The sequence below is a fragment of the Typha latifolia genome, chromosome 9 (assembly GCF_019914945.1).
Source record: "Typha latifolia isolate L0001 chromosome 9, TyphaL0001v2, whole genome shotgun sequence".
In the NCBI taxonomy this organism is placed as follows: Eukaryota; Viridiplantae; Streptophyta; class Magnoliopsida; order Poales; family Typhaceae; genus Typha; species Typha latifolia.
In genome coordinates this window covers 1231843-1246403 of record NC_133094.1, presented here as the reverse complement: position 1 = coordinate 1246403, position 14561 = coordinate 1231843, and the positions used below count along the sequence as shown (strand labels likewise).

At 38.0% G+C, this 14561-nt stretch overlaps 3 protein-coding genes across 3 annotated transcripts; all 3 read right to left on the bottom strand.

Moving 5' to 3' along the window:
* Positions 1 to 73: 73 nt before the first annotated feature.
* On the bottom strand, positions 74 to 2792 carry LOC140794963 (uncharacterized). Its single transcript, XM_073147263.1, has 2 exons — positions 1552 to 2792; positions 74 to 510 (listed from the first exon to the last, which is right to left on the bottom strand). Exons 1-2 carry the CDS (start codon positions 2569 to 2571, stop codon positions 349 to 351), a joined length of 1182 nt encoding a protein of 393 aa, XP_073003364.1. The 5' UTR covers positions 2572 to 2792; the 3' UTR covers positions 74 to 348.
* Positions 2793 to 3332: 540 nt separating this feature from the next.
* On the bottom strand, positions 3333 to 4445 carry LOC140794965 (uncharacterized). Its single transcript, XM_073147265.1, has one exon. It carries the CDS (start codon positions 4210 to 4212, stop codon positions 3508 to 3510), a length of 705 nt encoding a protein of 234 aa, XP_073003366.1. The 5' UTR covers positions 4213 to 4445; the 3' UTR covers positions 3333 to 3507.
* A 2568-nt stretch (positions 4446 to 7013) lies between these two features.
* LOC140794964 (ubiquitin-conjugating enzyme E2 22-like) lies at positions 7014 to 10314 on the bottom strand. The gene is made up of 7 exons (XM_073147264.1): positions 10174 to 10314; positions 8933 to 9066; positions 8682 to 8826; positions 8526 to 8603; positions 8295 to 8407; positions 7810 to 7913; positions 7014 to 7559 (listed from the first exon to the last, which is right to left on the bottom strand). The coding sequence occupies exons 2-7, from the start codon at positions 8933 to 8935 to the stop codon at positions 7235 to 7237; spliced, it is 768 nt and encodes a 255-aa protein (XP_073003365.1). The 5' UTR covers positions 8936 to 9066; positions 10174 to 10314; the 3' UTR covers positions 7014 to 7234.
* Positions 10315 to 14561: the final 4247 nt, after the last annotated feature.

Genomic DNA, 14561 nt, shown 5'->3' with positions numbered 1-14561 from the left:
AGCAATTAATGCACCCCTCGAGAATTAGGTGCCAACCTCTCTGATGGGAGCAATATCAGGCAAACAGAAAGGCTTATCAAAAGGCTTGATTATATTAAATGTGCTGCAAACACTAGAATAGTAAGTTACAAGCAGATTGTGCATAAAACATGAGAAAAATGCTCTCCAAAAGTTAACAAAGACATTAGATTCCCATTGCGTGAAACAATGGAGGTATACCTTTCACAGAATGCATATAAGCAAATCAAGGCTTCCATGAGATGTTGATTGTAAACAGAGTAAAATAAAGCTTTCCTTCCCCCAACTTTGCTTCCAAGGGATAAGATGCCCCTAATGTTACAACAAAGATCACCAACCGTACTTGGCTTGTGTCTCCGACTTAGTCAGGAGGCCCTTAGAGCGTCGCTCTGCTAGTTCCATCTCCTTCTGCCTCATGTCAAAGAACAAAGAGCCAATCTGATGTTTTCTTTTATGTAGCTTTGAGGGCTTTCCCTTGGCTGAAGAAATAGGCTACACAAGAAAATTTTAGTCAAACAATAAGGGCAGGGCAAACATTGATGATATCATGTATAGACAGCACATCAAAATATAGGAGAATGTAACTGCAAAATCATAAATGACAACAGAACTTCTACAAAGCACATAATGAAAGATTTCTTCAACTTCACAAAGTCATAACTCATCTCAGAGTTTCTAATATGATATAGGCATATATATGAAAATTATGCAGTACCTACAACAACAACAACAACAACAAAAACAATAACAACTAAGCAATTAACTAGTTGAGTCATGTGTGTGTGTGTGTGTGTGCATACATCTTTTACCTTTATTCAGCCTATTTAGTCACATTGTTTGTAAAACCAACCGCAGTCATGTTAACTTCTTGTTCATTTCTCACAACATACCCCCAACTTCTTATTTATCTTGTCGGCTTGGGTACTTGTACCATTGACAGCTTGATGATACCAATCTAAATGTGTTAGATTCAACGGCAAGAAAAGTTCTGGGTGAGAACCTGCCTAACAAAGTCAAAGGTGGCTAACCATGTGAAAAACCAAGACATATTTGGCCCTAGATCTAGGGTTCCATTAAAAGATATTTTTCACCTATTGATTTAAACAGTGGCAACACTTGTGACTTTTGGGTAATGGTCAAAAGATGCTGCTATTATGTAAGTATCAATATGTGCCCAAGCATGGATGTCGAACAAGAACCCTAATCTCTTTGGCATACTTGCAGGTTGCTTAGACAGAATAACCAGAACAAAGTTAAAATTTGCATTTGAAGCATGTTCTCACATCTTTAAACAAGTACAATTGATATTCCAATTCTTAGTAGTGGAGGGAGCTCATTGACTAAGCAAGGGTTACAAGAGCAGGAAATGTGCTCAATTCTCTTTCTCCTGCATCCACAGCATTCAGCTAAAGGTTTCTTTTACTGAAACTTAATTAGGCTATACGAATAATAAGGTAGATCTAAATTCGCATGATAAGCAGCATATTAGACAAAGATGATCATAGAAAAAGATATAACAGGACGAATATAAACCTGATAAGATGGTCCAAATGCTATTCCTGTCATTTTAGTCTGACCCTCCCTTGGTCTATTCTTCATCAATTCATCCTGCTTCACCTCCAGAATCTGCGCAGCAGGGATGTTTTTCCCTCTCTTTCCCAGTATACTTGTCACATCCGGAATTTCCGGTGCTCCTATTGCAACCGATCCATCAGACCAATTGCCCTCATAATTACCATAATCTGGAGCCCACGCAGAAGCATCCGTACCATAACTTGGGATCCAACCAGAGGGATCACTGTTGCTTGCTAAGCTCGAATCTACCATCCCCTCGACCCCAGCTTCCACCGATGCGCCGACCCAGTTACCGTCGTAACTCTGGTAGCTCTCGAAACCGGTTCCTTCTGGCTCAGGTCTGACCACTTCTGCATTGACCGCCGGCAATTTGGCATCCACAGTAGATCTCCGCGAGGCAGCAGAGGTCACTGAAGGCGCTAAGCAAAGCGAGTTCTTCGGCGCGGGAAGCATCGAAGACAGGTTTTTGGGGGCGCCAGAGGAGGAAACCTTGATGGGTTTCCTCTCTTTCTCCTCCTCCTCTTCATCCTCGTCGTCAAAATCCTTTCTTTTTAGCAGAGACGGGTGCAGAGGGGGCGTAAAGCGCACGACCTTCTTAGAAACCGCAGGCTCTTCCGATTTGGGAGGCGGCAGAGAAGAGAAGAAGGAAGACGAAGAGGAGGAGGAGGAGGTTTTGGGCCGGGGAAGAGAGGAAAAGACGGGACCTTGGGGCTTGGGTGGGTTCGAAGAAGGGAAATCCTTGGTGGGTTTTCCTGCTTGGATCGAAATCGCTTGATCTGATTCGAAGGGAGGAGGCTTTGGTGGATCGGGAGAAGAGAGGGATTTAGGTTTGGGGAGGGAGGAGAAGAAGGAAGAGGAGGAAGATTTAGGAGGGGGAAGAGAGGAGGGTTTTGGTGGAGGGATGGGGTCGTCCTTCTCGGCCTTGGGTCCTTCATCTCCGTCGTCGTCGGAGGCGTAGTTGGCTAACAAAGAATCCATGAGAGAGAGAGAGAGATTAGGTCGGTCTCGGGTTTGTATTTGGGTCGAGAATTTCGAGTAGAAGTCGACGACAAAGTACCTCAAATTGGCCCTTTTGAGAAGTAATCGATGAGGAATTGCCCTGAGATGCCGGGTTTGAGTTAATACTAAACTCTATGGGCCTTAGGCCAGGCCAAGGCCTCATTCTATTGTGTCAATCCTAAACCTATTTGGCCAACCCATAACGCATTCTTCTTTTCTTTTTCTTTTTTTTTGGGGGGGTTGAACCCTAAATACAATTTTAAAGCTTAATTTATTTTATTATTATTTTTACTGATAGAGCCATAAGAATTTAACAGCGTCCCACTATATACCAGCGCCGTTGAGATTCTAATTTGAAATATGTTATACAACATGAGTCCCTCTAACCAACTAAGCCTCCTATCTCATTGCGCCGTAAACACATAAAATTCTTTATATATGTAATATAATACAAGCTTCATTGGTCAAATACAATGTGCCTTGTTCTTGTTGACATGAGAATCCAAAACTCTCCAGACTTTTAGTCACTTCATGTGATATTTTCAATATTCTATCCAACTAAATATATTCTCTGCATACCAACCTTAGTAGTTCATGCTAAATGCAAAGATAACCACAAGATTTAGATGCTTGGGAGCAATAATTGCCCTGTCCCACAACTAACTCATCATGCATCACTAATTAGTAATTAACTAATTACAAACCAAACCAAACCAAACATAAAAATCATGAGCGTATAATTGATATCTTAATGTCCCATTCTTATGGAGAATCATCATCATTCATCATATATTAGCGTTATGAAACCTGGGAAAATAAATAAAAATAAAAATAAAAGATATATTCTCTCTCCTCAAAGACGCAGCCAAAAGCCACCACCGTCCACCGCACGTGCGAGAGACGAACCGGGTTCGCCTACGACGACTCGGCCCAGCCCTCCTCCTCCCCCGCCTCGTCGGAACCGGTTCTCGCACGTGCGATCCGGCCCGCGGCGGCGACGACGATCCTCCCCGGCACGCCGGAGCACGCTTCCAAACGACGGAGGAGAGCTGCATCACGCGCGCGCGCGCCGCCGCCGTCGCGGAGCTTGACGGCGAGCCAGAGCGCGCCGGCGAGGGCGACCCGGAGGGGGACGCAAGAGAGCTCCCCGTCGCACGCGCCGAGCACGTGCATCGCCGCCTCCGCGCACGCGCGCGAGGCGTGCAGCCCCATCCTCCGGCTCCACATCTCGAGGATCGCCTCCGCCTTCGAGTCCACCGCCACCCTCCGCCGCGATCCGGAGCTGCGCCGACGACAAGACCTCCTCCCCTCCGCCGGGGCCTTGGCAGCGGACTCGGCGGCGGAGACGCACGAGCTCGACGAGGACGAAGCCTCCGCGTCCGGATCGCACGCGCGGCAGACGGATCGGACCGGATCAGCGGCGCAGGCCCCGGCCCCGGATATCCGGCGTCCAGATTCGACGGATCGGCACGCGCCGCAGGCGACTCGGCGCACGTGCCGCGCGACGAGGAAGTTGGCCCCGTGTACGGTGGCGTCGCAGGCCCAGCAGAGGAACGCGGCGTCGGGCTCGCAGTACACCGACGCCTCCGCCTCGCAGAGCTCGCACCTCCTCAACCCCATCGCCGGAACCCTAACCCTAAGTCCCTCCCTCCTCGCCTTATATATATATATAGAGAGAGAGAGAGAGAGAGAGAGAGAGAGGGAGAGGAACAACGGAGATCAGAGTTGAATACGGCGGTATCGTGCAAACCGGGAGCGACTTTCAATGGAAACTGGGAGCAGCAGAGCGATGAAAGGGAGACACGGTTCCAGTTCCACGGTGGGTATATATAATATAAAGTTGCGAGAATTATATTAAAGGTTTGGGCTTACTTGCAAAACAGGACAAGAGGTTAATAATTTACGGCTAATAAGAGGGCATTAGTGAATAAATTAATGGTGGCAAAGAGGGTATGCGGTCGTAGAGCATTCCTTGTCCACAAAACCTCGTCCCACTCGAACTGTTTTGTTGTCTTGCCTCCTTTGTTAGCTTGCACTACTTTATTTAGTGGTTGTAATTAGTTATGAAAACCATTCTCTTATTAGCATTTCTTTGCTACGTGGCCTCCCCCCGTTGGATGCCATAACATTAAAAAAAAATTAAATAAAAAAACCTAACTCATGACAAGATTTTCCCTATAAAAAAACTTAGAGAGTACATGATACTGTCATTAATGACTAAGATTTTATAATTATTTAGATTATGACTCTAAAATGAGACCACACGTTAGTTTATGAGTTCAATATTGAATCCAATTGCTTTTCCTTGTAGCTTTTCCTCTCTGCTGCAAGAAAAAGAAATTAGTGGTCAGGCTGTGAGCTCTAATAATGGCCAGATGAACTCTAATAACTATTCTTCTACGCTCACGAAGAAGTCACCACAAACTTTCATTCTATTCAAATAAAACTTTTATACTTGTATAAAAGAAAAAGTTTGATTTTTAAAAATACTATAAAAAAAAAAAGAGCCCTCCCTTATACGATTTTTCTATATAAATTATATGTACTTTTATTAATTTTACTGTTACTAAAATTTAAGCCAAAAAAAGCATAATTAAATATAGGATAAATAAAAACAGTAGATAAATATTTAACAGTTCTCTTGTTAATAGACGGCCACTTAGCTAGCAATGGCATTCCCTGTCTATGTCCGTATGTAATCTTCGACAAATATCTTGCTGCTGCAATTATAACACGTGGCGAGCTGACAGGCGAGGTAGCAGGAAAAGGAGAGGAGAGAGAACGAAAGCTCCTTGTAGCATATCCCAAATGACAAGAATGCCCCCAAAACTTGGCGGCCGTTTAACGGACTACCGTCTACCGGAGGCGTGACGTCCACTTAAAGCGGTCCGCAAATCTGAGCCACACTTTCGGGCGCACAGGCCCACGTGTACGGAGGAGGAGGGGCCGTGTGAGGTGATTCGTGCTGCCACGTCACCGGCTAGTAATCGGAGTGACTTGGATTGGAGGACAACCGACCATATAACCCAAATCATTTGCTTGTTTAGTCCCAATTCAAGAAGAATTTTCTCATCATAGTATTGCATATTATTTTTTTTTTATTTTTTTTTGTTTATATTTGATGTGTCCATAATAATCTTATTACGATGTTTTAGAAAGTGAGAAAGAAAGATAAATATATCGTATTATATGTATAATGTGATGATAATTGAGTAGTGATCTAATTATAATCAAGCAGTGCTACGAAATATCTCCAATTAATAGTGTAAGATTGGAATGTGAGACTTTGGTGATGAAGCCCAACAATCTATTTGTAGGTTGTAGCTGCTTCTCATATTTGAGCCACAAGTTTATAATATGAAGGGACATGGAGAGCCACACGCTTCCATGGCCATCATCAACCACAGGCCACTCATGATTCATTCACTCTTAAAGTTTCTCTTCTTCTTTTCTTTTCTGACTACTCCTTCCAAGTGGATGCATAGGAGACCAGATGCAAGTACTCTCATGTGTCACCATGGCCATGATTAGCCATGAGTTTTTAAGCCTATGGATGGATGCCTAACTCCAACTCCCTTTGCTGAAGCTAGTGAATGGGCCAGAGCCACTTGGTATGTGACTACCAGTCAATGGAGAAAGGAGAGAAGGAGAAGCATCAAGCTCTGTTCTTTGCTTTCAAGGCACTGTTTTGTGGCTGTTGTTTTCAGGGGAGAGGGGGGGGAGTCTCTGATGAATAGAAGAGATTACTCTCACAATGAAATGAAATTTTCGAATAACACACTACATTTTGTAGACAACTTTTTTTTCTTTTTTCTTTGAACCAGATTATTTTTAAATATAAGAGTATCAAATAAGGAATATCCTGTCAGAATATAAAGAGTAATTTCTAAATATCTAAACCACTCTTTCTTCTCTTCTCCATTTTGTTTGAAGGTTTATAACCAACCAACACCCCTATTTCAGCGGGGTATGGGTTTTGTTTGAACTAAAGAATGTTGATTTGGTTGGGGTAGGGTTGGGTAGCATGATTAGATCTAGGAAGAAGTTTTAAAAAATGTAATAAAACAAATTCAACGAGGAAATTTTGATAATTAATTCATTAGGAAGAATTAAAAATCTCTTTTAAAGTTTCTTGCATCCAATTTGAGAAGCTTTAAAGATATCCAACTAGATATAAAACTTTTCACCAGTGAGTTTCTATTCTCCTTTTCCTCTTTCTGAAACCTTTCCATGTTAAACTGAACCGGACTCTTTTTGTGTGGATCTCATGTGATCCTCAAAAGAACTTTCTAGTTTACATCCAAACGAGTTTCTAAATTATCTCTATCAATATTTCAGATTCAGTTGTATCATTGTTCTGAAAAATTCAAGTCAAATAAGCATGTTAAAGCATCAAATTATATAACTTTTCCTGTGACAAATGACCGACAAATAAAGGATTTCTTTTCTTCAAATGTTATGCATTGAGCGAAGGAAGAGAGTTAAAGAAGAAATAAATCCAACTGAACACAACTCACCCCTCCTTATAAATCTCCATTTTGGACAGACCCCCCTCTAATAATTTTACAGGTAAGTTCAACATCCACTCGGTAAATTTGGTGCCTACAAACTACCTAAACACTTGTTCTCTTCGCCCCCTTCTTTATAGTCTCTTCAAGCTCTTCTTCCTTGCATCCATCTTCTTCTTGTCAACCTGGATCTTGGCGGCAGCTACCCCTTCCTTCCTCTGTAATGTCGATGCCCCAACAGCAGTCTCCGCAGCTGGCACAACAAGAGCATTCTGATCCTGACAATTCAAAACTGATCCTCTAGAAGCTGCGGGCGCAGTTAATGAAGTAGGAGCCAATGGAACCTTGCTACTAGGGGCCATGTTGCTCTGATCAACATTCAAAGCTATGGTAGATTCAGAGATTGCTCCACTCTTGGATTTGATTTTAGGCTTGAGAGCATGTATTCCAGTATATAACCTGAGATAGTGCATCAGCAACCCAGGTAATGTGATGGAGATGACAAGGAAAAAAAAAACCCAAGAAAGCAGCGGCATGACTCTCTTAATTTAAACGAATGATGATGCAAAAGCAATATACTTGGAACAATGCTTTATTATGAGTTTGGTAACTTAATTATGGTACTATAATTGCTCAAACCATATATGCAGATGTGAAGATGACTGTGTATACATCCAACTAGACAGAGAGTATTAGGCAAGGAGCTGACCTGGCATGCCTGGCATATTCCTCATAATTTTCGAGCAACATCTTGCCGGCTTGTTCGTTAAGCGCTGATTCAGGAAATGGTTCAATCAATAGGCATCTGACTACCTGTCAGTAATGCCAACAAGCCCTCGATTAGGTGGCATACATGAACAGGCAGAGAATGACTATATGCACCTCCAATAGGCTCTTTTGACTGTTCAAGCAAACAATGACATAAAACAAAACTAGTACATGCCAAGCTACAGTTTACTATTATTAGCCTCTTCACATCCAATGGGCCACTGGCCTTCTTAGTGACCATGGTAATTGGGCTCATGTTCTGAGGTGTAAGAGCATTTTCGGTCCCCCAAGGAGAGCTCAATGCCAGGTGTTTTGGTGAAAAGGATTAAAATTCAAAATCAACCAGTTTCTGATATATTTAATTGACATACTTATCTAATTACCATAACTAGGAAAGGATATAGAGTCGAGGAATTCTCCACTTACAATCAAAACATGTCGTAATCCAAGACTTGGATTCCAGTCCTTTTTCAATGTGTTAACACAAATTTCACCATTTGTTGCAATATTTGGATGGAAAATCTTTGTCAAAAAGAACCCTAAGAAAAAAAATTAAAGGAACAGTCAACAAAGTAGTCATTTCACATCCTGAATAGCATAAAAAGTTAAAAAGAGCCGCAACATCTAGATTTGCTAACTCAAGTATTGAGGGAAAACCTTTTGGAGGAGACTGAGGGAAATCGTGAGACAATAACAACTTCATGCGGAATACACCATTCTCATATGGGGTTCCGGCTGCAACAGAAAATTAACAAACTTGTAATCTATTATCTTAAGGTAACAGTTTGTATGCCTCTGTAATAATCATCATACCAGGACCCTCAATATCGGCATAGATAATAGAAAAGTCATCATCATTTACAACAACTTTAATGCCTTCTGGAGGTGTCTCATCAAGATTCTTCAGTTCCTTGGCAAGCTGCTTGATGACATTGGGCGGAAGGTTTTCATCGGTTGCCTACAGATGGAAGTGTCATTAGAAAGCCAACAAACATCTCTATGATCAAAGGATGAATATCAACCAAATGATGCCAAAGGCATGAAAGATTTCACTTTATAATTACCATATGAAACAGCCTCTAGCTAATCCTGATGAAATAGCTCAGCAATAACGTCGATAGAGCAGCCTAAAGTTATTATTAGCGAGGCTTCAGCAGCAGCGGTACAAATGGATCTCTCTATGCCAAGCAACAGAACCCTGCATATGCATTTAGCTTATCTTACAGTTTGTGGGTCTGAAACCAAATCATTAAAGAAAAGACCTATTCTTATCTGACAAAAGGAATTCTGATACTCAACTATTGTGTTTTGCTTGTTTAGACAAAACATCAGCACTAGATGCTTCAATGTCGGATTTCTAAAGTAAAAGTGCTCTATTAGAGGTAGTGATATGCTCCATATTACACATAATAGGAATTATTACACAAAAAGGAACAGATTCTTCAAGAACAAATACATATCTAGATGTGGAAAGTCGATGGTTGGCAACATACACATCTCCTATTAATCGTTCATTTCTATTGACTGTTCTGATATTACCAAGGAGAGGCTAGCTGTAGAATCTAATTTAGAATCTTTTGGTTTCTCAAGAAGATAGAAAGATCAAAGTTTAATTACTTACACATTACGAGTCGTATTGCATTCTTTGTAACTCAAAGAGTCAATAAATTTGCAAATCCCAACTCTATGAAATAGTACATATTGACAACTTGGATAAGTTGAGATAGGTTTCATATGTACATTACAGATGATACCTAGCAGAGGTATAGAATTTTCTTGTGTCTCTCTTATCGTGCATAAATATCAAAATAAGGAGACTAACTTAAATCTGGACGATCAATCCTCTCAAAGTTACCAGGTATTTTTATCATCAATAAATTTTCCTTGATGAATGAGATCTCTAAAGAGGATCAAAATAATAAAAGTTATAAAGCAAACAAATTTATTATGAACAGCTTTCCTTCATTAATAAACAAGAATCTCAACATTTGGATTTCAATAATTAAATCGAACCTAGCTTCTCTGAGCAGCTTATCATGACATTAAGCAAGCGAATCCACATTCACTAGACCAAATCTTAGCCGGATACATACATAACATCCCGAGTTTCCTACTCTTAATAGATCAGAGACTTAAAGATCCAAACTTTTTCTGGGAAAAGAAAAATCTAAAGACCCATTCCGATGAACACCAGAACCCCAGGACTCGACAGGATAAACCCTAAAATGTTCATCAAAATCCAACAAACCACAATGCGCTGACCTAATCACACACCGAGAGTACGAATCGTGCAACGATTCCTCACCTGATTTCTCGAGTTTCCTCTCCTTCGGTCGGAAAGAGCGAGAGGGATAGAAACAATTTGGGGCGATTGAAGGCGGAGAGACGAGAGAGAGAGAGAGAGAGAGAGAGAGAGAGAGTTGACGTGGCTCGTGATCAGGGGAGAAGTATTTGTAGCGGATAGTGCCTACCACTGTGAATGACCATAATGACCCTGGTTCTCTCTACCATTTTAAAGATTTTGACCAAAATAGCCCTCCTTAGAAAACTATCTAACATTCTAGTCCACATACTAAAGTAATTAGCAAAGGGTAAAATAAAATATTAAACAGTTCATTATAAATAGTAAAAATATTAAACAACTAAGTGATTCATATATAGAATATTTAATTAAAATAAGATGATTAACAAATAGATTTAATAAGATATTGAATTGATTAATGTTTTTCCTAGTAGTTAAAATATTGAATCGTTAAATATTTTTCTCTTAATATAAAATACTGAACAGTGTAAAATATATCTCTTAAATATTAAGTTTAAAGTGTGATTTATATTGATAAATAATATTTTAAGGAGGGCCATTGTGTATTTTTATTCCTGAAGAGAGGGTATTTAGGTAAACTCGGATGATTTATGTGATTATTATTCAGTTGGTGGTTTTTATGAATCGCGACTGGGGCCCAGAAGGGATGGGATGGATCTGAATTTACGAAAGTACCCTTGAGAGTGGAGCCGTTGACGACTGGGGCCCAGAAGAGTGGTGGAATGGAATGGAACCGTTGGAGATAGCCGTTGGGGAGAGGCCAGGTGGACCATTTGAGTTTACCAAGAAACCATTATAAGGGTTAAATACAATCTACCGTAATAAATTTTGATATAAAATCACTTATACCTCAATCGATGCACTTTTAACTGAATTATAGTTATTAAAATTCTATATAAAAAATTAATACCCTTTTTATTTTAAACATTGTTACCAGTTTGAATAAAGAATATTTTCTCTCTCTAAATTTTTATTTTGAGTCACTAAGCCTAGGCTAAAATTGCACGAGGTATAGTAGTACAAAATAAAATTTAAGAGAAATAAAATATAAATAAATTTGCATATAATATTTTTTTAATAAAATTATGCTTTACATTCTATATTTTTATTATTTGCAAATCGAGTTTTATAAATTTAATTAATATACGCAGAAAACACCCTGATGTTTGATCTGTTAGTTAAACTTAACCAAACATAGTTTAAGTTAGCTATACTAAGATAATTACGAAAATACCCTCAACCAAGTTATACTAAAGGTATTTTATTACTTTAGAAATAAAATATTTCTACTTAGCGAAATATTCTCACAAACCGCTATTTCGTTATAAAAAAAAATAGGGTGTTATATGTAAATTTTTTAATAAAATTATACTTTATATCCTACATTTTTATTATTTACAAATCAAGTTTTATAAATTTAGTTAATATACGCAGAAAACACCCTGATGTTTGATATGTTAGTTAAACTTAACCAAACATAGGTTAAGTTAGCTATACTAAAATAATTACAAAAATACCCTCAACCAAGTTATACTAAGGGTATTTTATTATTTTAGAAATAAAATATTTCTACTTAGCGAAATATTCTCACGGTATTAATTATAAATTATAGGGCTCAATTTACAAATATAAAATGTAGAGTGTAAACGGCTATTTTGTTAAAAAAAAAAAAAGGGTGTTATATGCAAATTTTTATAAAATATATTAAATGCTATTAATAATAATAAAGCTAAAAATAAGTTATTTAAAATTAAAATATACTTAACAATCTAAAATGATAAATATATGTAGGGGCAATTTTGTCATTATATAGAATTTGATCCATTGTCCAAGTAATAGTCCACTAGGGCAATCATCCATTCAAAAGAACTTTACAAAAGAAAAGATTAAGAGTGAAGGCTTACAAAGAAGCCTTTACCTAACTAATCCTCAATCTAATCAATGTGCTGCTCCATAGAACACTAAATAATAAGCAAATGTTAATTAAAAAGCATTAGCCTGCAAAAGAACCTATAATACAAAATTAACAACAGATTAGAGTTGTGGTAGTGCTAATCTTAGCATGAACACCAACATCAGCTAATGCTATGTAAGGTAAGAAAATAGTCAGAAATCATAAAGATAATATAAAAATTAGAATTAATATATATATATATATATATATATATATATTCAATAAATTAGTTAAAAGAGAGGATGTATCTATGTACCAATAGTTTGATCACAAAGACTAACTTTGATTCCATAAGAGTTATTGGTATCCCAATGACTGAGACACCTGATTCTTTTTCACTGAGATACCAGTTTGGCTTCTCTCTGTGATGAACTAAGTAGACTCATATAGCTTCCTATATTCCCCCATTGTCTTTAAAATTCTCTAAGCCCTCAGTTTGTTTCAGAATTATACTTTTTTCTATTTTAAATTAGAGAATATTACTTTAGATTAGAACACAAATATTAAATTGTTAATTCACAATTTTATTTTGATTTGACTAAAGTTATTTTAAAAATTACCACAAACTAAAAGTTTCAGCTTAATTTTTCATCTACTCTCTCCTATCTTCTTACTTAAATATGCATTACAACCTTACACATATTCAATACATATCTACAAGAAAGTATAAACACTTTTGAGTTAAAATTTATGTATCAAATCAAAATTATTTGAGTATTTTTACATTAACTTTACACAACATCAAATATACTTATTACACTATATGATATTCTATTTTATATTAGAGGTCTAATCACTCCTAGGACTGTTTTTTTTATAATGATATTACTGTTCACACAGTCATCAGACCTGGGTTTACCATTTAATTCAAAGAATATTTTCTCCTTATCACAAAATTTTGAAATATAGTACCAATTTGCGAAAAGTAAAAGTCTACAGTGAGAAAATAAAACTTGTACTAAAAACCAACTAGACTCTGTACATAACCACCTCCATAAACTCTCAAAGAAGAACAGAAGCTTCAGGAGATGTGTCTAAATATCTTATGTGAAGAGAAGGTGAAGGTGCTGGAGACGAAGACGGCACCCGGGAATTGCCCGTGCTGCGGCGGGGCGGTGATGGCCACCGATGTCGAGAAGGCGAGGAGCCTCTGCTGCCTTCCTCTCTGCCTCAAGATCAAGAGGAACTACTCCTGCACCAACTGCTCTCGGCGTTTAGTCACATATTTCTAGCTCAAGGTTTCACTTCTTTTGCCGAAAATTCTCAGCTTGGCTTTTTAACAAACACCTTCAGATTTCAGTTTAAGTTCATGATATTTTTGCATCCTGTTGTAGTGGAAAATGTTTGATCACCAAGAGTTGCTAATTTCCTCTGCATGACATCTCCTTTTTTTTCTCAACAGATTTTAACTTTATGATTATCATGTAATTATGCACTAAAATTATGAAGCAGGACTATATTTTCCTCCCATAAGCCTCACTTTCCTTCCTCGTATGGTACAAAATATTTGGTAGACTCTTCTCTCTCTCTCTTCTCTCTTTTTTTTTCTATTGTTTGATGGATTTTGATGTTGGCTTTAGAAAGCGAATTTTTGACTAAATTAGCCTCCCAATTTTTTCTTATCATGTTTAGTAGACTTTAATAACTAGAATAATAATTTTTAAATATAAATCGCTAACGGAGTTTAAAACTTATATACAAATTTAAAATCTGTTAAAAAAACCTACTAAGTGTGAGAAAGATATTCTTGATATAAATCATTTTTCGACTCAGCTATTCCTAAATATAAATTACTGACGGGATTAAAGATCCGTACTCAATTTATAAGCAAAAGGACACAGTACAAGTAGATGGCCATAATGCAAAATTGCTTTGGAAAATTGTTAACAAAGATTAGGACTTCTCATCTAGATGATAGGAATATAACACCAATCCACAATATTGTAATGCTTGCTGCTTGTGAATGTATAATATATTTTTTTTTCAATTCTCTTCAAAGATCACCAAAATACATGAGGAAAAAGATCTTTTCCATTGGATTTTAGTGCACAGGACTGCACTTTGAAGATTTCGAATCTTATTCTGCAATTTGTTATCCTTAAATATTTCTATATGCTAAAGTTAGCCATAGCCTAAAAAGTTTACATGAGACAACTTGACAAACATGAGAGCAAAGTATTTGACAAACATGAGAGCAAAAGTATTGATATTGGTTTCTGTAGGTAGATGTCAATGTAAGCATCCAGCTAAGAATTTAATGTAATTTAAGAAACAAGAAGTACTTCACAACATTAAATTGGTAAGAAACAGAGGTAGATGAGCACATGATATGAAACAAAATAATATTCTCCTGTCCAACTAAAGGACAGCATCTAATATTTTACAAACAAGGGATTTCAGGTAGTAGAAACAAAAG